This window comes from Triturus cristatus, chromosome 7, assembly GCF_964204655.1.
Source record: "Triturus cristatus chromosome 7, aTriCri1.1, whole genome shotgun sequence".
Classification (NCBI taxonomy): Eukaryota; Metazoa; Chordata; class Amphibia; order Caudata; family Salamandridae; genus Triturus; species Triturus cristatus.
Genome location: NC_140590.1, coordinates 1,234,228,865 through 1,234,254,084, shown reverse-complemented (window position 1 = coordinate 1,234,254,084; position 25,220 = coordinate 1,234,228,865). Strand labels below are relative to the sequence as shown.

Here is a 25,220-nt window from a genome sequence, read left to right as displayed (position 1 = left end):
ATCAGTGCGTCGATTGACTTATAGGGATTTAGCACACCAACGTACCCCTCAAACAGCGAATTATGACATATTTAAAGAGCCTCTTACAGATTGTAGATATGATCCAGTACCAGGTAAAGACGACAGAATGATGCTATCATCAGTACGTCTACGACGAGTTGCGAACTATTTAATGATGCTACCAGGAATGATTGAACACCTAGACAAAATATATCACTTTGTCCAAACAGGGCAAGGTCCTGAAAGTATTGGCGAGGCCATGGCATACCAGAAAGTGGACACGCAAAAACTGTTGTTACGCTTCTTCATAAACTGCCTGATAAGACACAGAGATAGGCCAGGTGTAGACGCGGAAGAAATGAGAGCACTTAACAAATGGGGCCAGAATATAGCAGACGGAAAACATGATAAACAGAATAGTATAGAAAGTATGTATCGAAGGATCAGAAAAACAGTAGAACAAATATGTGAAAGAGAACAGCCTGAAAGAGAAACAGATGCGGATAAAACAGAGTCCTCCGGGGAGGAGGAACAGCTAGAAATGACAACAGGACAATTACAATTACCAGCTAGAGAAACGATAGCTTATGTAGGAAAAGGAAGATCCTTCAATAATTCAATACGTCCGATACGTCCAGAAAGTAAGAGAATTTTTCAAACAGCTATGTCAAATCCGAAGACCCCTGAACACTTGTTTCAGGCTACTGATAAAATACTTCAAGAACGAATGGGGTACCATGTACTCGATTCTATGGATGAACAAGAATTAGCCAGGTCAGCAGTACAATGGGCTGACAGTTCTGATAAATATAGTGATGACGCGCTAGTACATACGTTTTTGAATCTTTCACCAGACGAACAGCGTTTAGCTGGTATATACATGATACAACACCTCCTTATATTATATAAAGGCCAACACTCCGATCCTGGTCCCCTACCTGATATACTGATAGAACTACTCATGAATAAATGGAGAGGTCTAGGTACCGATCTAATTAAAGTAATTCTAGAATATCGACACAGATATAGTGCCTTTTTGTGTCCAGAGCATGATCCAGCTCCCTCCATGGAAAGAAAGACGTATTACATAGACAGACAGAATCCCTTACGCGAAGTACATCCTGTTAGAAATGATGATAATACTTTTAGACGCGTGTTTGTGTACACGCCTATAACTAAAATAGAACTATTGGAAATGAAAAAATTAGTGCCCAGTCATGACAGAGATCCAGCAGGTTTCCACCGTGAAATAAAAGACATGTTACTCATGGGTGATTATACCTATCCTGACATTATGAAAATATTGAAAGTATTATTGCCTGCCGGTATTTACGAGAAACTCAAAGAAAATAGTGGGAGGTGGGAGAACAAAAGATTGATTGGACCGCATTAGAAAACGAAGAAAATGCCCGAACTGCAGGCCTAGGGCTTGGAGAAAAAACTAAAGCATTACCAGGATTATTAGTACAAGTATTGCCACGTTTATTAACTACGAAAAAGGAAGACTGGGGAGCAATTTCAGCTTGCAAACAGAAACCCGATGAAGACACTAGTGATTTTTATTCCCGATTTGAAAAATGTTTTGGTATTAATAGCGGCCTGAAAGCAAGTAGCGATTCATATCCACATCTTTTTGTAACGAAACTAGTTGAAAATTCCTTGCCTCAGGTTAAGAACAGAGTATTGAAAGTAGAGAGCTCTTGGCAAGCAAATACCCCGTCACAAATGTTACAAATGTTACAGTACCACCAGAATAGAATTAGAGAAGAACAAGAACACGAACAAAGACGTATGAAAGACACGAAAATGAAAATGCTCGTCGCCCAGTCAGTTCCAGCTGACAGTCATAAAAAGGGTGCGACACAGTCCAGTAATTCAGCGATTCCTGTTAAAGGGACATGCAACTATTGTAAACAGCCAGGTCATTATATAAACGATTGTGCAGTTCTGAAACATAATATCTCTACGGGTAAAACCAAGGAGAGACCACGTCCACCTAGACAGGATCAGATCCAACAACAAGTACCTCAGAATGTACAGCCTATGCAAGCTGCACAACAGACCGTAGCGGTACCACAGTCACAGCCTATTGCCGCAACACAAAAGACGACACAACAGATGTACCAGTATGCACAAAATGACTATCCCGATTATCAGCGATACACATGAAACAGCCTAGAGAGGGAAGTTGGCTTACCCCTTATTGAGGTTCCCGTAGATCAAGAGGGTCCTTATGTACATAGTCAAGTATTAGGGAAAGACAGAAAGTTCTTAATTGATACAGGGGCAAGCAGAACAACTATAAGTCACGACGAGGTTCCAGGGGCACCCCTCTCAGGCTCACAAAATGTTTCCCTTGGATTTTCAGGACAGCCTATTGTTAATGAAGTATCGCAACCTCTGCCTCTTGCAGTTGGTCCATTGACACGGACTACAGATCTATTGCTTACAAAATCATGCCCAGAAAACTTGTTAGGTATAAAGACACTGAAAGCTCTAGGAGCTGTAATATGTTGTTCCCCGGAGGGGGTACGACTATTTTTGCGTGACTTTAAAGGTCACTATGTATTTAGAGACATGGATCACCGGTTACAGAATGTCCCTGCACATTTATGGGCACAAGGCCCCACTTATGTAGGTTGTATGCACATTACACCATATCGAGTCACACTCAAAGCAGGAGTGGTATTACCACGAATTCGACAATACAAGTTACCTCCAGATGCTGTAGTGGCTTTGCTGCAAATCATTGACGAGCTCATTGCACAAGGAGTGGTTGTGGAAACCGACTCCAATGTATGTAATTCTCCTATAATTCCGGTTCTTAAACGAACTGATCCAAATGCACCCCCAGTTTATCGATTAATTATTGATCTGCGCGAATTGAATAAATGCATTGTACCACAATATCCAGTGGTTCCAGATATCTCTTCATTGTTGTCAGCTATTGATTCAGAAGCAACGTTCTTTACTGTAATTGACCTCAAGAACGCCTTCTTTAGCGTCCCAATTGATCCGGAAAGCCAATATTTGTTCGGATTCACTTTAAATGGACGAAGCTTCAAATTTGCACGCGCACCTCAAGGATTCACAGAAAGCCCCAGTATCTATAGCCAAGCACTGAAAAGACAACTTGACAGTATCCACATGCCTGTTAACACTGCCCTGCTTCAGTACGTCGATGATCTGCTGATCACCGCCCGAAGCGAACCCGAATGTGAAAAAGCATCACTGACGGTTTTACATTTTCTGGCCGACAAGGGGCACAAGGTGTCCCCTTCGAAGCTGCAATTCTGTGTTCAGCAAGTTGTGTACCTTGGGCACTTGCTGTCCAAGGGGGGGAGACAGCTCACACCTGACCGCATCCAGTTAATTGTAAACATGCCACCACCCAAGACACAAAAGGAGGTGCGGGCCTTCATAGGTCTCACTTCATACTGTAGACAATGGATTCCCCAATATGCATTTCTAGTAAAGCCACTCATTCAGTTGACAACCCAGGAGGCAGCGACTTCGACTGTCCTCCCTTGGACTCAGGCACATACACAAGCTTTTGAAGACTTAAAGAAAGCCTTATGTCAAGCACCTGTTTTAGCGACACCATGTTATAGTAAGCCTTTTACACTTTTTGTTACAGAACGCGAAGGTACTGCTTTGTCAGTACTCACTCAGGAACAAGCAGGTTCACACAAGCCGTGTGCTTACTTTTCTAGCACATTAGATCCAGTAGCTCAGGCTCTGCCTACGTGCCTGAAATCAGTCGCAGCAACAGCTTTAGCGATCAGACAAAGCGATTCCATAGTATTAGGACATCAATTGACAGTGCAAGTTCCACACTCCGTGGAAGTTCTTTTAAACCGAACTCAGACTCAGCACTTGACTATAGCACGACTGACAGGTTACGAATTAACATTGTTTCAGCCACACATAGAAATCAGACGCTGTAGTACATTAAATCCTGCCACACTTTTGCCATTAAGTGGAACAGACCCATTGGCACATGATTGTATTGAAGTCATTACTATTACGACGAAACCCAGACAAGACTTGACAGATGTTCCATTACCAGATCCAGACCTGACACTTTATGTGGATGGTTCATGCATGAGAACAAGTACAGGAGAGTTAGTGGCCGCTTACGCAGTCACGACAGACACCGAAGGTATTGAAACAAATTGTATTGACACATTGTCAGCTCAAGCAGCAGAGCTCATCGCTCTGACACAAGCCTGTATTCAAGCCAAAAATAAGAGAGTCAACATATACACAGATTCACGTTATGCATTCGGAGTTGTACACGACTTCGGAGTCCTTTGGCGAGAGAGAGGTTATTTGACTTCTCACGGTGCCAATATTCAACACGGTCCCCTCATTCAAGCTCTGTTAGATGCAATACATCTGCCTACTTCGATATCTATCATGAAGTGCAAGGCCCATACAAAAGTCACCGATATCATTTCCCAGGGTAACGACCTAGCAGACCGAACAGCTAAGCAAACAGCACAGAATCGAACTCATGCAACTGACTTGACAAAGATAATAGTTCCGACACCGACACACTGCATGACAGTTAGGGATCCCGCCCTTGATGTAATTGACATACAGACACATGCTACACCAGAGGAAATCAAGAAATGGACTGAACTAGGAGGGATCCAAACAGATCAGGGATGGATGACGAAGGGAAAATCTACATGGTTTCTCCCCGACTCAATGGTTCAAGTTATCGTAAACACAATACATAGTCCAGCGCATCTAGGAGAGAAAGCTATGTTAGACAGTATTCAAAACATTTGGTTTAATAAACACTTACGAGCTGCAGCCAAACAGAAAGTGCGTACTTGCATGATTTGTTGTCAGTTCAACCCAGGTAAGGGCGTTCCTGTAGAGCAAGGTGGATTTCAACCTCCTGATCACCCTTTTGAAGTCCTCCAGATGGATTATATCCAGATGGAACGTTGTCGAGGATTCAAATATGTTCTCGTAGTTGTATGCGCTCTTTCCCGTTGGACAGAAGCATATCCGGTCTCAGATTACACTGCCCCGACCACTGCCAAGCAGCTGGTTCGTGAATTCTTCCCACGGTATGGTTTGCCCCGTATCGTGTACTCAGATAACGGTCAACCGTTCTCATCCGAGCTAATGAAACACATTTCACTCCTGTTAGGCTATCAATGGAAATTCCACTGTGTCCGGCATCCCGAGGCAGCAGGTCTCGTGGAACGTCACAACCAGACTCTGAAAATTAGACTTTCTAAAATCTGTAGAGAGAAAGGCGTCGACTGGATAATAGCCTTACCAGTTGCACTCTTTTACATGAGAATGATAGCACATTCTCGAACAGGGCTATCCCCGTACGAGGTGGTCTTCGGTAGGCCACCAAATATGTGGGGGACGCCTATACCTCGTAAAATCACTGATGTTGATTGTAATATGCTGACAGATTACCTTGCTTCCTTGATGTCTGCACTACAATCTTGCCGTTCACAGGTAGCTGCAGCCTTTCCCGACAACACCGAGGTGAAGCCCCATGAAGTGGTTCCCGGAGATTTTGTTTTTATAAGAAATTTCGACAGGAGGAGCCCGCTGGAGCCTCGCTGGCAAACGCCGAAATTAGTACTTCTGACCACGAGGACAGCAGTGAAGGTCGAGGGTCGCAAGGGTTGGCTACACTCGAGCCACATCAAGAAATTTCATGGACTGCCTTCTGATTTGAACTCTCAGCCCTACCCCCCTCCACAGACTGATTCAAAACTCCCCCTGGTCGAGAGAACTGCTGCCCAAGAATACAAACTGAAACTAAGGTCTAGCAAGTCAGACAATTTGATTGTTTAAGTCCTCTCCTAGGTGAATCGGTTAAATTAGTCTCTGACATGTATCCTCTAGAGCGAAATCGAGAGAGAGATAGACAGAAACAGCTCAAGAAACGTGCATATTGTAAATCACTTCATAGTCACTGTATAGTGACATTGTTGATTATGTTTTTTCTAAATCTTTTGATTATTGCTGCAAGTATACTGTTGCACATATACTATCCTATTTTCAAGCGTGCTCATTCTGCTTACAATGTTACTGCCGAACATTCTTTTAGCGAATTACCTCCACATGAGTTGCCTTATAGACTTGCGCTGCGCAACAACACATTCATTAGTATGTTACATCACTCCCATCAGGCCAGCAACGCTACAAATTGTTGGATATGTGGCCGACTCCCACCCTATCAGAAATACAAGGGAGTTCTGCCCCTCTTTCCGTATCCATTCACACACAATGGTTCCTGTGGCGCATGGTTTAGTTTGATTAATTCTTTAGATTCAAATACCGTAGTTTACCAGAGCAACTGGGTATGGGGAAACCTGAACTTAGTTTTGCTTAAAGCCTGCTACCCCAACAAGGAGGGACTTCCCAAAAGGACAGGAACTGATCTAGAAAATGAAGTATATGGATTAGGTAACTTTACACTTAACCTCATGATTCTGAATGTTGAATCCGAAGCTGCATCAGTCTTGCCTGCTATGTCCGTATTACCAGTCAAAGGTGAATTATGTGTAAGAAAGAATGGTTCAGTACATCTGGGTCATAGTAAATGTACTACTGTGATCGAATTCAGTGATAAAGGCAAGTCTACATTTAGAGCTTCCCGTCATTCCTACTTCATTTGTGGTCATACCGCATATATACGTTTACCCCTGGATTGGGATGGTACCTGTTACATTGCATTCCTTCTGCCACCTGTTTTCCTAGCCCCTCCTGATTACCATAGAAATACCCATCTAGTACACAATAGACCCCAGAGAGATCTCCCGATTGTCGACTACACTGAAACAGCATGGGAACAATATACAGACTTCAATAAAGGTCTCTTTCCCTACATAGGTGTTGTCTCTAATAGTAAACTGATACGCAGATTAACCAGAACCCTTGAAGCAGTAGTGAATGAAACTACCTCTGCCCTAGGCAACTTAACAGAGGAGCAGTCTGCGATGCGGATTGTTGTTCTCCAAAATCGTCTTGTCCTTGACGTCATCCTGGCCGATAGGGGCGGAGCCTGTAGAGTCATCGGATCTAGTTGTTGTGTTTTCATTCCAGAAAACGCGCCGTCAGTATATAAAGCCATAACTCGTCTTCATAAGATTGCAAGCCAGATACATCAGAATCCAGGCACCTGGACATGGTCCGGTTGGTTCTGGAGCGTGTTGTCAGCCTGGGGATGGAAAGTCCTATCCCTCCTAGGTATTGGCCTTCTCATAGTATTCAGTTGCTGCCTGTGTCTACAATGTGGACCAGCGATTTGCGGCCTGTGTGCCACATCATGTATTCCACGTTCAAGTTCTAATTCAAAATCCCGGAAGAAGAAAGAAGAGCAAATGATGTTACATGAACAGATTGATGGATTCCTGAGGATCGATATCTCATGAAGGGTCCGTAGGGGACAAGGAGGGAATGAGGAAATATGAATTTTTATGATCGATTGTGTCCCCTATCTTAGACCCCAACGGCTCCATGTACATGCTACAAGTACATGTATGTTCCCTCCACTTCAAGCTATGAAGACGCAAATACAATTGTGTCCAACGTCAACATGTCCTCTTTCAGATCCGCCATGAATGGGTCGAATATTCCGTTCCTAAGTATGCCTTGCCACCGCCTTTATATGGTATACTTTTCACGTTTTCCAGCTCTGGCAAGGTAGGCCCTGAATTCTGCCATCGAGCTTTTCCTGCCTTCTGCCTCTGAATGCTCCAGCCTGGACCTGCATCTGTATCCATGACCTTTGTCTTACTTCCTGCGCGGCTAACGGTGCCTGGCCCGGCCTGTTGCCTGCCAAAACTGTATTCAGCCTTCAAGTTATCTGCTCCGCTCCTCGAGAAATGCATTCCTGTCTAGTAGTTTAGGTAAACATCCTTCCAGCTACAGAGCAAAGGGCCCGGCCTTACTGTCTCCGTGCAAGTAATTCATGGCTTCTGTTGCCATGGTAGGCCCATGCCTCCTCGCATCTCATGTAGACACATAGACGCTTATACACGCACTAGAAGTCAGTATAGGATAGCCTCTGCCTGAGAGACCTTTCCTTCCAGATAATACAGTTCCTTAAACACAAGATATTAGATACGATTTGGGATTAGGTTGTTCTGACATCACAGACTTCTGTCTCCTCAAGCATGGCTAAATGTCAAGTCCCCTTCACCCTCCAGTTACACGTCAATCACACGTCATGCTGCTGCACGCGCATCACTGCCATGTATTTCTGCTGACTTTGCAGGATTCTCCTATGGATCCACCCATCTGTGTCATCATCAGAATGACGTTTCTAGTACACGCCCTTATGCACGCCTATTGTAACGCCTTTTCATTACGTATGTGTATTCTTATCTCTCTTCTCAGCTGTCACGCCTTCTGCATATGTCTTCACTGTAATGCATTTACTATATATATGATAACCTGTCAATAAAGTATTGCTCTATCCCTTCCCGAACCTTAGTGGTGACGGAACCCGATTGCCTGGTTCGAACCAATTCCTTTGTAAGGAATAAACCCATTTTAAAACCTCAAATACCACGGATTCTGCCTCTTATTTTTACTGAGTTATTCTTATTGAATTTTACCGCATAAATTAAGTCTAGGTAATTAAAATTTACCACATTACAACGCATACCATTGCAACGCATAGAACCCCTACACTATCCAACACTTACCCCACTGTTGCACCCCCTGGAGTTAGAATAGTAATTTTTACCCCTACACTATCCAACACTTACGCTACTGTCGCTCCCCCTGGAGTTAGAATAGTAATTTTTACCCCTACACTATCCAACACTTACGCTACTGTTGCACCCCCTGGAGTTAGAATAGTAATTTTTACCCCTACACTATCCAACACTTACCTTAAATGCAATGTAATGGTATGCGTTGTAATGGTATGCGTTGTAAAGGTATGCGTTGTAAAGGTATAATGTGATGTAATGGAATGCGTTGTAAATGTAGTTTTAAAACATTTGTTGTAGTGGTATGCGATGTAAATGTATGTGTTGTAAAGGATGTTGTGATGTAAAAACTTCATCTCCCAAATAATGTACAACATAATGCACATTTGAGCACCACTGCAAATAACACTACACTTTGAGACCAAGAAGTACATTCCACACCTCTCTCTCTCTCATACTTTCAAATGCACATCCCACCCGTTCTCTTCCTGGCAAGGCTGTTCTACTCTGTGAAAGCTCCCCACCCTAAAACTACAAAGAGACATGAAAGAAATATTCAAGGAAATGGCACATGCAGGAAAAATGATGTCTACCTTCAAGCTAGGATAAAGTAAAACACCAAAAGTCAATTAAAATAATCGTAGTCAAAGGTCATCACGTGGTTTCAATACATAGGAGTGCCTTTAGCATTACAGAGGTGGAAGATTCATTGAGTTTTTTATCCATCTCAGCAAAAACCTGTTTGTCTTGATTTTTGTCACTGCTCTTCACCCTTGCCATCTCCAATCTTTGTAAAACATTTGCCTCAATATAAGCTACAGGACATTTGTGATTCACAGATTTTACAAGAGAAATTGCAGTTTTTGATAATTTGCAAAGGTTACCCTACCAGTAAACAATCTTAGGAAGATGCTTCTAATGTTTCTGCTCCAGTCTTAAATGTAAATATAAAAAAATGTAAATCCGTATTTGTAATGCGCGATCGACTCACCCTTACGGGTCTCAAGGTGCTGGGGGCTGTCGTAGAAATTAAGTGAGCTATTGCCCAGAGTCACATGGTGCTGAGCTGAGCTGCCACTGGAGCCAGGGATCAAACTGTGAACCCTGTGCTCTGAAGTCAGCTGCCCTGGCCGATGCACCATATCTCTCCAGTCTTAATCCATCAATTATTTTCAGATGACATCCGATTAAACCAGGAGAGTTTGGAGGTGGGTATACTGTCATGCCTGTCCCTATTAAATGTTTAAGATCAAGATTGCGAGCATGTCAGACCTCTGTGGGTTCAAAACCTCTTGCGGTTTTTCTTGTATTAAAGGTCACGCACATTTCCAGCATGTCGTCTGGCAGCACTCTGCAACGTTTTGGGCATTAATTCTTATCCTCTCCTGGGCTTCCTGGTATTGTGTCTTTCTCGTCTCCCCAGCTTAACTACAGGAAGTGATGCATATGTATACCTATCCAAGATGGATGCTGTCCTGTGTTTTTCCTTCAGGAATCCCAATGGGATTCTGGAATGGCTTACTGGCTCGGGAGTATTTAAGCAGCAGAAGCCTGGAAAAAGGTGCACTGCAACATGTTTGGATTTCTTTTGTTGCATTCTTCGTTTCTTCTGCTCCTGTCATTTTCCCTTCTTCCAGGTTCTTCTTCTGGTATCTGCATTCCTAGTGACACCAGGAGGTATTTTCTGGCCTTGTTACTTTTTCCTACTCGGGGGCTCATTCTAGGATGCACCACTTGCCCGGTAAAGTTTTACTCTGAACTTCTCTGTGGCTACTGGAAAGGGTCACCCATGTCTCAGTCAGTTTCTGTGGAGGAAGAAGAACTCAAGATGAGGTTTTACCGCAGGGCAGCACATCTGGCCTTCCAGCTGCGCTTCCCTACGGCAAAAGAAAAGGGCAGGAATGCACAGTATCTATAAGGTACGTCGCATGCCTGTCCTTTTCCCCTGCGCCGGCGCACAATCGGCTGCCGTACACCAACGCAGGCACCTTTTCACCATGGTGCAAGGGTGCCTGCATTGCGGGGATGATTATTTTTGTACAGGAAGGGAAACATTACTGTACAAAAATTATCACAAGAGGCTTTTCCTCTTTCTATGTGTGCTGCAGACACATACAAAAAGGAAAACCGAGGAGAAATAAAGATATTTCTCCTTGTTGTGCCTCCCCTACGCCTCAGGCGTAATATTTTGGCACTGCCTCAGATGTATGATTTCTCGTAAATCTGGGGCAGTGTCAAAAGGCCATGGATGTTACTGGGAACGCTCCCAGCAACACCCATTGCACGCCCCTTTAATGCAGAACACTGCGTTAAATGGACTGATATATATCAGGCAGCATTAAGCCAAAAAAGTGGCTTAGTGCTGCATGATAAATATCACGCAGGCTTCTGCGCCACGGAACGTCACAAAAAGTGACGTTCCGGACGTGCAAGGAGTCTCATAAATGAGGCCCCCAGTGTCCAGCCCTTGACAGGGCCTCGGCCTTTAACTTCTTCCTTTGGAACAGAAGTTCAAGAAGTAATCCCTATCTCAGGTTCTTCTGATGCCGGAAATGAGAGACTGCATGGTGTCACTCAACTAGAAAGGCATGTATTTCTACATACCGAACCTGAGGTCCAACAGTACTTGTGATTTGTGGTAGGTACGACTCAATATCAGTATGCAATACTTCCCTTTGGCCTGATGTCAGCCCCACATGTCCTCACAAAGGTGATGGCAGAGCGTCAACGCATCTCAAAAGGTTGGGAATTTGAGTTTTTCTCTTCTTGGACGACTGGCTCCTAAAAGCCAGGACTCCAGAGATGGTGTATCACATATGCAGTTTGCAACATGTCTATGGAGCAGGGCTTCTTCATCAATGTGCCCACATCTCACCTCAAGCCATTCCACCACCTCATGTTCATAGGGGCAGTACTGGATACAATCCTGTTATGAGTCTTTCCTCCTATGCAGCAGATACAGGACATCCAAGCACTGCACCTGTGTTCTCAGGAAGGTGCTTGCATTCTTGTTCTGTGTGTGTGCTGCCTGCTTGGTCTGCTACCATCTTGCATTTTTCTGCTCACCCATGCCCACTGGTACATGAAGACTCTTCAGCAGTTCCTCCACAGACAGTGGCTCTGTCAGACTCCAAATTGATCTCCAGGGATGCTGCGGTGGAGCTTGCATGGTGTGGCAGGAGAACCAGCCCTCCAGCCCCGTCTAGCTGTGACTGTGGTAGTGGCAGATCCCTTCAATCTAGGTTGGGGGTTCACCTGAAGGAACTGGAGATCATAGGCCTTTGGTCTCCAAAAGACGTCGTGGGGAGTAGGGTCCCAATCTCTCATATGAGAAGCTCTGATCCTGAGCACCAAAACACGGAATGTAGCTGGTGGCGAATCGCTGAATACCAGAGCAGATGACCTGAGTCTGTGTCACCTAACTGACCACGAGTGGCATCTCCACCTGGAGGCTGTGAAGAGCATCTTCGATCAATGAGACAAGCCTCATGTAGCTCCCCTTCCCACTTGTTCCAGTTCACATTGCCTGGCTTTCTGTTCCCACCAGCAGGAGCTTTGGGGGACGCATTTGGGTTGAAGTGGTGCTTACCTCTTCATTTCTTTCTCATACCCTTGAATGCTCCACAGGATCTGCAAAGACCGGGACCAAGTCATTTGGCTCCGGATTGACCAAGAAGGTTAACGTATGCAGACATTCACTGCTTCTCCTTCCTGTAAAGTTGGATCTTCGGGCCCAGTCAAGTCCTTCACACGAATCTCCAGAGTTTATACCTTCATGCATGGCAATTCAGTGGGGACACTTGACAGCCTTCCAGCTGCCTGATGACATGGTGGATGTGATCTTATCTGCCCTTCATTTCCCCACCAAACCTGTTTAATCCTGGAGGTGGCACAGGTCTGTCACTTTTTGCATATTTCACCAGAATGACCCCATGAAAGCATGGCTATCTAACATCCTCCAGTTCCCAATTTCATTGGTCCAGGAAGGATGTCCTGTGGGTACAGTGAAGAGGTGTCTAGCAGCCTTTGTCTCTTTCCTTTGCCTTCTGAACCAGACCTCCTTTTTAATTGGCTCATTGTGTTAAGATTCTTGAAAGGTCAACATGTGTGTTCCCACTTAGTTTATTATGCCCCAGTGGGATATACATTTTTTGTTAACCTTTTTAATGCGGTCTTTGTTTGAGCCCTTGCTCGCTGCTTTCCTTCCTAACTTGGTGACCCCTTCCATTTGGGTGAGTCCTTCTCATTCTGTTCCTTTTTCCCCCTCCTCATCCCATTAAGGAGAAAGAGAAGTTGAATAGGCTAGATCCGAACATGGCGGTGAGTTTTTTATATCGACCGGACAAAGAGATTCCAAGTGGAAGACTAATTCTATATTGGTTATGTGGGAAACAAGAAGGGTAAAGTGGTGCAGAAAACAACCTTACCATTTGTATAACGATTTGGTACACAATGGCCCAAAAGGAGCTCTTGAAGAAGATTAGGGCAATTCTATGAGGGCCAAAGCTTCAAAATGTGCTCTGGGCAAAGGGGTTGCTGTAGGCAGCATTTGCAGAGCGCCCATTTGGTTGCTCCACTGCAGCCTTTGCCAGGTATTATTGTCTGGATTCAGAGGGAAGGAAGGATGGACATTTCGCCAGATCTCTACTTCCGGATTTCCTGGTGTAACCATCCATCAAGTCCTGCATCCCCTGGGTAGTACTGTTTGTAAATCTATTCAAGAGGGGTGGAATCTGCAGGTAGATGTATCCATCAGAAAAAAAAGTTACATAACTTAGGTAGCAGCATTTCTGTTGCGCCACTGTAGTAAGATCCACTTTTATATGCTGTTACACTAAATTTCACATTCTGATGGCCCACTCATTATTATTATTTCCAGGGTGATATCGGGAGGCCGCTTGTCTGCCAGGAGAATGGGGTCTGGTTCCTAACAGGAGTCGCAACCTTCAGTTCAGGACCTGACAAGCCAGCGGTGTTCACTGAGGTTTCAGCCTATGCTGACTGGATCCAAGAAAAAGTTTCTGGGATATACTTTGCTAACCAGACAATCCAAGTTTCAGATGATGTGGATGGTGAGGATTGTGCAAATGTTATTGAGCCAGCAGGTAAGAGTATGCATATATGTCCTCACCCAGTTCACTTATGTTTAGGAGGGTTAATGTGTTTTCCTGAAGAATGAAAATGTTATTTACAAAAAAATGTGTATGTTTCGACAATGTTACTGTTTTGTCTGCTTTATTGCATTGACATTCAGTAATAAGAAGATGGATGGAATGGCCTGAACAGATAGATGCACAGTTACTAATAGGAGATAGACAAGTTATAGTGTCAGTAGAAAGCAGTTGGAAAGAGTCACCGATTTGACCCGAGCAAGAGAGGCAAACGTAGGAAAGATGGAGAAAGAAATAATCAGACAAATAGTGACAAAAAAAGAAAGAAAGGAATACTGAGAACCTGAATGAGTGAGGGAAAGGAGCAGGAAGAGTCTGGTAGTGGATTAAAGAGGCATGATGTGGAATTGAGACTACAAGGCCTTCGTATTTGGCACCCCTACATTTGATAGTGCCGGCAATGGCCTTTTGAGCTAAACTTAGGGCAACGGCAATAGCTAGAAACAAATGGGCTCATTAACATAACCATTCACCATTATCAGAATATCTTGTCCAACGTAGAAAGTCGCTTCCCTAATAAGACCATAGAGCCAAAGCATCGCCAGCGTGTGCCAATGACTTGAACTCCCCTTGATGTAGTGATATCAGCGATATGCTTGCAGTCCTTCTTAGCATTAATAAAATCTGCACTAAATAGACTGCCTAAAGGAATGAGTAAAATGAGCAGCCTTGCCACATGCCTCCTGTGATATTAAACAGGGCAGAAGAATGGCGTTTATGTATGAACAGATCTGTGATGCCTGATACAGTCTTGCATCCATCCAATAAACAGGTCGGGAATTCCAAATTGACACATCACGAGCCAGAGAAATAGTCATTCTAAGGGCTCAAAGACATTTTTAGCATCAAATGCCACAAGGGTCAGTGATTGCAGCTCTAACTCAGACTTGTCTATCAGTAAAGCAGTATAACTGGTATGGCCTGTGGTTTCTGTGCTGGAAATGAACCCAGATTGTTATGGAAATACAGGAAAAGCAATCACCTTAGATTTATAGTTAGCAATCAAAGAGCATACATTTTATTGTCCAAACATAACAAAATTGGTTTCTGAAAGACTAGTGAGTTTATCTTTTTCTGGGAGTACCTTTTATGGTGAATAAAATAAGCACCACTGAGTTTGGTAGTGGTAACTTTTATTAACAATGCAACTGCACTGCAACACTGGTAGCAAGTGTTTAAGAGAAATAAAGGCAGGTGTGTCTATAGATATACAGGCCTACCTTTATAAAAAAAAAAGATTATAAAGATGGAACTGTCACTTTCAATTGGGCAATGTAGGAAGGTGGAACTTTCTGGCATAGATACCCCCACTTTTTGCAAGGTGTGTTTTGAGTATAGTTCACAGGGATGCTGCTAACAAGTGGCAGTGCTCTCGCCTCTAGATTCCATGGTAAGTACTTTGTTCACCCCACAATTGTCATACTGGGGTACCATTGTAAGTCCCAAGTATATGGTACTGAAATTCCCAGGACATTAGTACACCTGGGGTCTCTCCTGGTCTGCAACATGTATTATGCCACCCATGGGAGCCCATGCAAACTGTGTCTGCGGAGCTGCCATTATAGTCTGCGTGAAATGGTGCTTGCACCTTTCATTTTAGATTTAAAGTTTCCCTTATATCCCGATATCACTGCACTTTTAACCTGTATGTAACCCCTAATGTAGGCCCTTCATTCCAAGGGCAGGGTGCATGGTGGTAAGTATGGGGATACCCCTGCATGAGCAGAAGTTCCCCTACAAACCTTGGACTCCATTTCCTGGCCTTTGTAAGTGTGGGAAAGCCATTATAAGGTATGTAGTGAACACTGGCAAGTTGAGATGTCCAACTACATAATGGCTGTCCCGAACCTTGTCATGTTTGGTATCAAACATGTTAGAAACATGCAACTACACCGATTTCAGTATTAGTTGTATGATACCTTCTACTGCGGCGCTCCTTACAAGACCCCCCTAATACCTACCTGTGTAGCCTTACAGGGTCTGCCTGTCAGCGCACGCTGCTGCTGACCCTAGACAGTGTTATACCCTCCTGCCGATGAGCTTGACTCAGGCAGGGGAAGCTGAACAAAGGATTTCCTGCAAAGGAGAGGTGTGACCACTCTCGTTTAGAATTAGGTAGGCTGGGGGCACTTCCGAGCGCCACCAGACTGGATTGATGGGCACATTAGTTGCCCTCCTTGCAGAAACCAGTTTAGCCCAGTTCAGTAGCCTTCGACTCCCACTCAGGTGCAAAACTTCAGAAAGGACAGGGGAATGTCCACCACCATGTCCAGTTCCTCCCTAGGGATGTACCCAGAGCTCCTTCAGGCGTCCCTTGATTCTACGATTTTGAATCTTGGCACTTGGGAGCATCTGGCAGGCTAGGCTGGCTGATTAGCCTTCCTGACCCCCTCTGTTAGGCGGGTCACCACATAAGTGGCCCTTCCCCTTTTTAGGGGTACTTAAAGGCTCCCCTGAGGGTGGGACCTTAGATTTGTCCCACCAACAACTTCAAGATCCAACTGCCTGTCATCTGAAAACTGTCAAGAGACCCTTCTGCTGGTGGACACTGGAACTCTGCTGTTCTTTGAGCCAGAACCAAAGACAAGACTCCTTTTGGTGAGAAGATTCCTGCTGCATCTTCATCCCTGTGCTTCTTCAAGTGCTGTAATTCCATTGCCATGCATCCTCTGAGTCACCAAGGACTCAGCTTGCATCCAAACCAGAAGGAATCTCCCTTGAAGTGAAGGAGTCACTTCCCTGCATCAGCAGGCAACTCTATGATGACGACTGGTTTGCTGTTCCTTTTATACCACGGACCTCGCCCAGCTCTGCAACACAGGTGGTGGTTTGTTATCCCTTCAGAGGCCTGACCAGTCTTCCCTGCAACTTGGGCAACTGTAATCACTCTCCAGACAACGTGAACCATCTCCCTGTGCTTTGCACCTATTTGCCATTACCAAGGCTTGTTGGCTCTCTTCCCAAATGATCTTCAAGCTCCAAAAAGCCCCAGCATTGCACAGCTGCAAAAACTACATCCTGCCTGCATCCTCCGCAACGTGGGCCTTCATCTTCTGTGCGCTTCTGAGGCTTCCCTGTGACTCCCTGTGCCTGCCACCAGTGGGTCCTTGAAGAGGCTCCACAAATTCCTGATGGCTCTCCTGTGTGCTGAGGGCTGGCCCTGACTTACTGTTGCTGGGTTAGTCCCGCAGATCATGCTGGTCTGCAACACAGCATCTTCACCCACAATCCATTGTTTGCGTTTGCCAAGGCTTGTTGGTGGTCCTGCCAGCCACTGACCTTCCTACACTCATCGACCAGCGTGGGACAGTTTGTGGACAGCAGCTGGGCTACTGCATCATCATTTGGGCTGCACAGCTGCTGCCTCAACCTCGCTGTGCTACAGCAAGAACCTCCAACAAGGGCTGATATTGTGCTTCTGTACTTCCTGGTCAACTCCAAGTGGTTTGGACTCTGTCCCCCTGCTTCCAGGTTCTTCTAATTTTATTTCCACGTTCTGGTTCCATCGGCCTGTCCCACGAGACTCTGTAGCTGCTGATCTTCCACGAACCTCCATTGGCGTCTATGGGCGTTTCCAACATCACTTCATCCCTATGCACCTGGGATCCCTGGTGTAGGTACCCTTATTCTCGTGTTATCTAGGGGTGGGATGGCTCTCCAACCTTCCGTGATCCGAGTGGTCTACTTGCCTCAAACTGTCACCAGCCACCCAGAGATGACAGAAGACCTGTTGACATTGTTGGGTCTCACCATCAATGTGCCAAAGTCACACCTGACTTCTTCACAACAATTCTCCTTCTTTTGAGCCATCCTGGATACAGTGCTCTTCCGAGTCTTCCTTCTGCCTCTACAAGTCGGGAACATTTGGGTTATGATCCCGATGTTTCAACCATTGACCTGGGTCTCAGTGAGAGCGGCTATGAGACCTTTGTGCCTTTTAGCCTCCTGCATCCTGCTTGTGGACTACAGCAGGTGGAATATGTGGGTTCTCCAGTGGGATCTGAAATCTCAGTGGCTCAGCACCAAGCAGACTGCCCAGAGGCCTGACAGGTGTTGAAGGAGACTGCAAACGACCTGCAGTGGTTGTTGCTCAAATGCAGTTGGACTGGCAGCAGACACCTTTCCCTTCTCCACCCAGTACTAAAAGTTGTGACAGGTGATTGGCATGAATGCCCAATTTTCAGATGTTCTTCTGTTTTGTTTATCTTTAGCACAGCCCTGTTTTGCTGTGATAACAGTTAAAGGTTGTCTTTCTGACCTTTCAGCTTTTTCACGCTGACCAGAACAGTCATCCCTCTTCAAATCACCTGTTGTGATGCATCTTTTGAAGGGACTGAACACCGTGTTCCTGCCAACACTTTTTGTGATGCCACAGTGGGACCTTAGTTTGGTTCTTACATGCCTGATGTATGTGCCTTTCAAACCGATGCACAGTTGCCTGCTTCACCTGCTAACTATCAAGATTGCATTCCTCATTGTCATAACTAGCAACAAGGTGAGTGAGTGAACTCCAGGGCTGTCTGTGGCATCACCATATACTTTGTTCTTCCCAGACATACTAGTCTTTTGGACGAAATTAGCCTTACTGCTCAAGGTAGTCACGCCCTTTCACATATCACCTTTCTGGCATTCTTTACACCACCTCGCTTCTCCAAGAAGGAAGAATGAATTGCACCATCTGGACCCTAAGAGGGCATTTGTTGATCGGACCAAGGAGTGTGACAGAATAACCAACTTTTCATCAGCTTCTCTGGAGCACAAAAAGGTAAAGCGGTGCAAAAGAAGACCACCTTCTGATGGATTGAGTTATGCATCACGATCTGGTATAGGCTAGCCAAGAAACAGGCCCCAGAAGGTTTACTCTCTTATTCTACCAGAGCAAAGGCTGCTACTATGGTGCTTATGTAAAGCGTACCAGTCTGGACGTATGCCAGGCTCTTACATGGGCGTCCCTTTACACGTTCACAAAGTACTACTGCCTATACAGAAAGGTCCAGTGGGATGGGTATTTTGCCCAATCTGTCCTGTAGAATTTCCTGGTCTGAACCGTTCCTTGGACCCACAACCTGGGGAGGTACTGCTTTGGTATCTGTTCACAAGGTGAGGAATCTGTGGTTAGAAGTCTTTCTCAAAGGAACACGGTACTTACCTTTTGTAATGCCATATCTTTCAATACTGTCACAGACATTATTTTTCTTGAGTATACCAGGTATCATTAATTTTTCATGGTTGCTACGCACATTGAGTTCTATCTCTAATAAATCCTTTCTTTGATTTCACTTTACACATTAGAGATCAATACATATATCTTCCCTAATGTCAGGTGCTCTCATTTTGTTTCAAATTGTATACCACATTGTTCTTTTGATTTTTCCTTTCTCTGTGCAATCCAATATTCTACTTTTTACAGGTGTAGCATTGATTTTTTGAACCCCATGAAAGGTAAACTCTAGGTTCTTGGGGTGATTCTCTCTCATATGCTGGAAGATGGGATTTTTACTATCTTTGTTTTTCACAGCTCTCTGATGCTCCTGAATTCGTTGTTTTAGCATCCTAAGAGTGCTGCCCTCTTAGATTTTCTGACAATGGCACACTATTGCATAAATCACATATGTACTATTACAGTTTATGAATAAATTGATTTAATACATTCTTGTTACATTGTATTTTGAAGATGTGTAATTTGTTTACCCCCTATACGTCAAATGTTACATTCGGAACTGATATAATGCCCCTTGCGTTGAATAGGCAACCAATTCTTTCTGCTGTCCCTGATTGGTGGTGTGTAGCTGAATATATGACATTTCAACGCATGCATTCACAATGCATGCCTTTACAAGGCGGTCGTTACAACGACCGCGTTGTTACCACGCGTGCCATTACATCGCAAGTCGTATCAACGACTTGCTGTAGGGGGCGCACTGGACTTAGAAATAGTATTAAATACTATTCCTACTCGAGGTTGTGAAACAGCAGGGAAGGTGTTGGATTAAAAATCCAACACATTCCCTGGTGTCGCATGCCCCCTACAGCAAGTCGTTAATACACCTTGCGATGTATTGGCATGCATGGTAAAAACGCGGTCATTATAACGACTGCATTGTGAAGCCATGCGTTGTGGAAACAGCGTTGTAAACACTGTTTCCCGTGTAGCTGCATGTGACCAGACTCCTAACCGTAGCCCCTCTTCTGTAGGTCACCCTTGGTTTTTCTGTTACCCAGTCTGCCAGACCAGGTGCTCCCTAGAGCAGTCCCCGAGGCTTTCTTAGAATCCTTGATGCCTCATTGTGTTCAGCACTGTATGTGGTTACAAAAAACAACTTAATTCTCTCTACTTTACATGTCTTTACCCACAGTGTGGTGTCTCTACTGGTCCATATAATTGTATTTTTGACATGTTTTAGGACATTCTCACTGTAGCCCCTACAACGTAGTCTTTCTTGAAACCATTAAGTTCCTCTCTGAATTCGCTATCCAAACTACAACTTCATCTTATTCTCACCATTTCTCTATATCGTATGCTTTCAATTACATGTTTGAGATGTGCACTCTTTGCTCTCAGTATATTGTTTGTGGTAGTAGCTTTCCGGAAAAGTCTGCTGCAAAATTTCCTTTCTCCTGCAGATAGTTCTACATACAGGAATGTAATTGGCCCTTTGTCATATATCATGGTGAATTTCACATTGTATGGATTTTCGTTCAGGTATGTAAAGTACTCTTTCCATTCATCCTGTGATCCAGTCCAGATCAACAGGAGATCATCTATGAACCTTCCCCAAAAGAACACATCCGGTGTCCATTTGTTGGCCGATGAGGCACATAAGTGCACCCTGTGAAACCACCCAATAAAGAGGTTTGTGTAGGAGGCACTAAATATGGACCCCATCGCCGTCCCTTGTAGCTGCTGAAACCATGCCCCATTGAATAGAAAAAGGTTATTCTCCAAGATAAATGACATCTTCTCCAATAACATCTCTGTGTGAGCCCAAAAACTCGCACTTATGGAACTTAGAAAAAATGTAATTGCCAATAGTTCAAACCTTTTCTGTATGCGTGTATATAGTCCTACCACATCTAGCATTATAAATTACATGGTCTCATCCCACACAACATCATCCAATTAGTTAAGTATGTCCATCATATTTCAGACATAAGCAGTGCGGTATGTTTCTAGGGGTTTTAAGTATTGATCAACGGACTCCGATAGTCTTTCCGTTGAGCCTCCAATTCCTGATATTATTGGTCTCCACGGCGGGAAGCCCCCTGTGTACTTTTGTTAGGATGTATATAAAGGGACTTGAGGGATAAGTCGCCTCTAGGTATTTATACTGTAACTCAATTATAAGTTCCTGGTCCTTCCATTCATTTAATTTAGAGAACAGAGATCTGTTCAATCTCTCTAATCGGCTGCCCTAAACCTGTTGGTAACAGTTAGTGTCTCCCAATTGTCTGGCTATTTCTTCATCATAAACTGTCCTGTTCATAATGACGATGTTGCCAACTTTGTCTGCCTCTCGTATCAGTAGGCTCTCATCTCTTCTGAGTTAATCAATCACCTTTCTTTCCTCTCTAGACAGGTTAGACTTAGTGTATGTTCCATTCTGATTTTTGTGGAAACTCTTTTCCTCTAGTCTGTTCAGGTCCTCTGTCACTTTTAATGAGAGCAGATCTATCCCTGAAAACTGTTTTTCTGATGGATACATCTGCCTGTGGATTCCTCACCTTATGAATATTCCCTGCGCCAGCATTCTGTGGAATTTTTTCCTAGCTCTCCACGCCGACAAGGACGTCAGCTTCACTCGCGACTCCGCATGACGTCACCGGAGCCATAAGAGAGCCTAGTCGGCATGATGACGTCAGTTCCCTTTTTTCCGCGCCAGCGACGCTTAATGGTTTTCTAGCACTCTCCATATTTGTGGAGTTACTTTGTTGTTTCTTCAGCGCTAACTGTTGCTAGAAGTGATGTCTTTTTCGAGGAAATCTAGTTTTACGCCCTGTAGGGAATGTAGGGGTCACATGTCCATCACTGACCCCCATGAAGATTGTTTGTGGTGCTTATCGTCAGATCACGACGTGGAGGACTGTTCCTATTGCAGGAAGATGACCCCAAAGCACTTAAGGAACGGGAAGCGAAGTTATTTCTGGCCAAGTCGAAAAAAGAAGGTAGAGGGCGCAAGCGTGATAAGTCGCAGTCGTCGACTTTGCATATGTCGAAGTCGAGAAAACAAAAGAAAAAGAGAAGACATGGATCTCGGTGTCACTTGATGAAGGGTAAGGCTTCGAGATCGCTTTCGCCTACCCCTCAACGTCGCTGTAAGGACTTTGTTTCTCCTTCACCCTCTCCTTCTCCTCGTGCGACTCCGGAGAAGTCTCCTTCGCCTAGAGGCAATCCGGCGCAGTCTACAGCACCGAGGGATTCACCAGCTTCCGACGCCTAGCTGGTTCAGGATTTTCCATCTTCTCCTGTGCCTGAGATTGAAACGGTGGATTCGGCAGTGGATCCGATCATTCCGACACCGGACACTCCCCGTTTGGATACTGGTTCGAATCCATATCCACAATTCCCGGCTCCAGGGGCGGATCCGTCGCATTTTTTAAATACCAGTTTTTCAAGGGGTGGCTTTCCCATCCAGAGCACCTTCTGGTTCCGTGGGTCCGCTGGTATTCAATTTGGGCGTGCCACAACACTATGCCCAGGCACCCTTCATGCCCTTCATGCCGATGGCGCCATCATGGCAATTTCCGGCGTTGAGACTCTCGACGCCGTTAATAGAATCTTTGCCGCCGTCTAGAGAGCCTTCCTCTCGGCCTCGTGCGGATCTTGTGCCTCCATTGGAGCCTCCCTCGACGCCGGCTCCGGAGCAGTCGGTGCCTCGTACGGCGCCACCGACGCCACGTCCATGGATTCGTTCACGGAGAGAGGCTCAGAGGCTTTTAGAAGAGGAGCAGTATCGTAGAGAAGATGTAGAGGAGGGGGAGATGGAGGAGTCTCTGGATGAATTCGAGGGAATTCAGGAGGCAAGTGGATTGGACACCTCCCCTGAGTGGGAGCTCTCTTCTACAAGGGCTTCATCTCCTCAAGAGGTAGCTCCCTACCATTTGGTGATCAGGAAAGCTGCGGAGCTTTTAGATTTGCAGTTACCTACTGCTGAATATAAACCGAAATTGTTGACGGAGGTGTTGCATTCACCTTCCTCCATAGTTGAGCCTCTGTTACCTTTTAATGAAGCCCTTTTGGATCCTATCATCGAAGTTTGGTGCAAACCACTTTCTTCGCCTGCTGTTTCTAAGGCTGTGGCTAAAAGGTATAGGACTGCTCCAGGGGATCCAGATGTTCTCTCTTCTCACCCATCTCCAGAGAGTTTGGTGGTACAAGCATCCTGCTCCAAGCAATCATCAGGTGCTTTTCCAAAGGCCCCAGCTGAGGTTTTCTCCTCTTCCAGCATGGCACTGAAATCAACCAATGCCACTTGTCTGTTGGGCCGCTACATACATACTTTGATGGACTCGGCAAAGCAATTGCCCCCCAAGTTGCCTGATGAAGAGAGGGGAAACTTTATGGAGGTTCTGTCAGACGCTCAGGCTGCGGCTAGACAGATTATTCAATCAGGCCTGGATACAACTGATTCAGTAGCCAGAGTTATGGGCTCCTCCATAGCTACAAGAAGGCAGGCTTAGCTTCATTCTTCTGGATTTTCCCCTGATGTCCAGGCCACTCTTGTGGATTTGCCATTTCATGGGTCGAAGCTCTTTGGGGAAAAAGCAGATTCGGCCTTACAAAGGTTTAAAGACAGCAGGGCAACTGCAAAATCATTGGGGTTGCAGACCCAGTAGAGAAGTTTTGGCTACAAGAAATATCGAGGTTTTGGAAGGTCTTGCTTTCGCAACTTCCGTCAACCTCAGCAGCAGCAGCAAAATCCGCTCTATAAATTTTATAGAGGAAGAGCTAAAGGTCGCCAACGTGGTTCTGCCCGCAATCTCTCCTCCTCCTCTTCTGCCTCCCCCGCTCCCTCTGGTACCACAGGAAAGCAGCCCTAGATCCCCCATCTTGGATCATGTGGGTCCAGTAGGGGGTCAGCTGTCTCACTTTCTGCAAGGTTGGAAATCGGTCACAACAGACTGAGGTTTTGCTCAGAGGACCATGTGGAGAATGAGGTTTTTGCTCAGAGGACCATTTGCTTCTTCTGCAGAAGGAGGTTCTTGCATTACTACAAAAAGATGTGATAGAGGTGGTTCCAGAGCAGGAAAGGGGTCAGGGATGCTACTCCCGGTATTTCCTGATTCCCAAAAAGGACAGCAGGTTACGTCCGATCCTGGACCTCAAGGTCTTGAATTTTTACCTTAAGCAGGAGAAATTCAAGATGCTGACCCTTGCTCAGGTTCTTCTGGCGCTGCAGCAAGAGGACTGGATGGTGTCAATCGACTTGCAGGATGCGTATTTTCACATCCCCATTCTGAAGTCGCACAGGAAGTATCTCCGTTTTAAGGTTGGGTCGCTACACTACCAGTTTGCTGTCCTCCCGTTTGGTCTTACTGCTGCACCTCGAGTCTTCACAAAGGTGATGGCAGTGGTGGCAGCTCATCTCAGAAGGTCGGCGATTCCTGTTCCCCTATCTGGACGACTGGCTGCTCAAAGTGGAGTCGCCAGAGATGGTGCTTCATCATCTGCGGGTAACATCTCAACTGTTGTTCAAGCTGGGTTTTTCAATCAATGTGCCCAAATCTCTCAGCGCAACCTGTTCATAGGGGCGGTACTGGACACTACTGTGTGTTGAGCATTTCCTCCTCCACAAAGAATTCTCGACGTTCAGGAGATGATCCCTTTATTCCACAATGGAGCGGTTGTTCCAGTTCTGAAGGTCCTTTGCCTGCTCGGTCTGTTCGCCTCCTGCATTCTGTTGGTCAACCATGCACGCTGGCACATGAGGGCGCTCCAGTGGTGTCTCTGCAGGCAGTGGTATCAGCACAACGGAGATCTCAGGGAGTCAGTCAGGATCTCCAGAGAAGCTGCGGTGGAGTGTGGAGGGCAATCTGTCGCAAGGAAAGCCCTTTCATCTTCCTCCATCGGTGGCCACAGTGATAACGGATGCCTCTACCCTAGGGTGGGGTGCTCATCTGGGGGATCTGGAGATCAAGGGTCTTTGGTCTCCAGAGGAAAGATTGTCTCATATCAATCTTCTGGAATTGCGGGCGATACGTTTGGCACTCAAGGCCTTTCTCCCTTTCCTTCGCGGTCAGTCGATTCAAGTCCTGACGGACAACACTACTGTGATGTGGTATGTCAACAAGCAGGGAGGAGTAGGGTCGTACCGTCTCTGCAGAGAGGCGTTGCGGCTTTGGTCCT

At 45.3% G+C, this 25,220-nt stretch overlaps 1 protein-coding gene across 1 annotated transcript in view; it reads left to right on the top strand.

The window, feature by feature from the left end:
- Positions 1-25,220, top strand: part of LOC146811701 (polyserase-2-like) — a 1,284,631-nt gene that overhangs the window by 699,008 nt on the left and 560,403 nt on the right. The window contains exon 8 of the mRNA XM_085615101.1: positions 13,585-13,810. Coding sequence (XP_085471227.1) covers positions 13,585-13,810 — 226 coding nt within the window. The remainder of the gene's footprint in view (positions 1-13,584; positions 13,811-25,220) is intronic.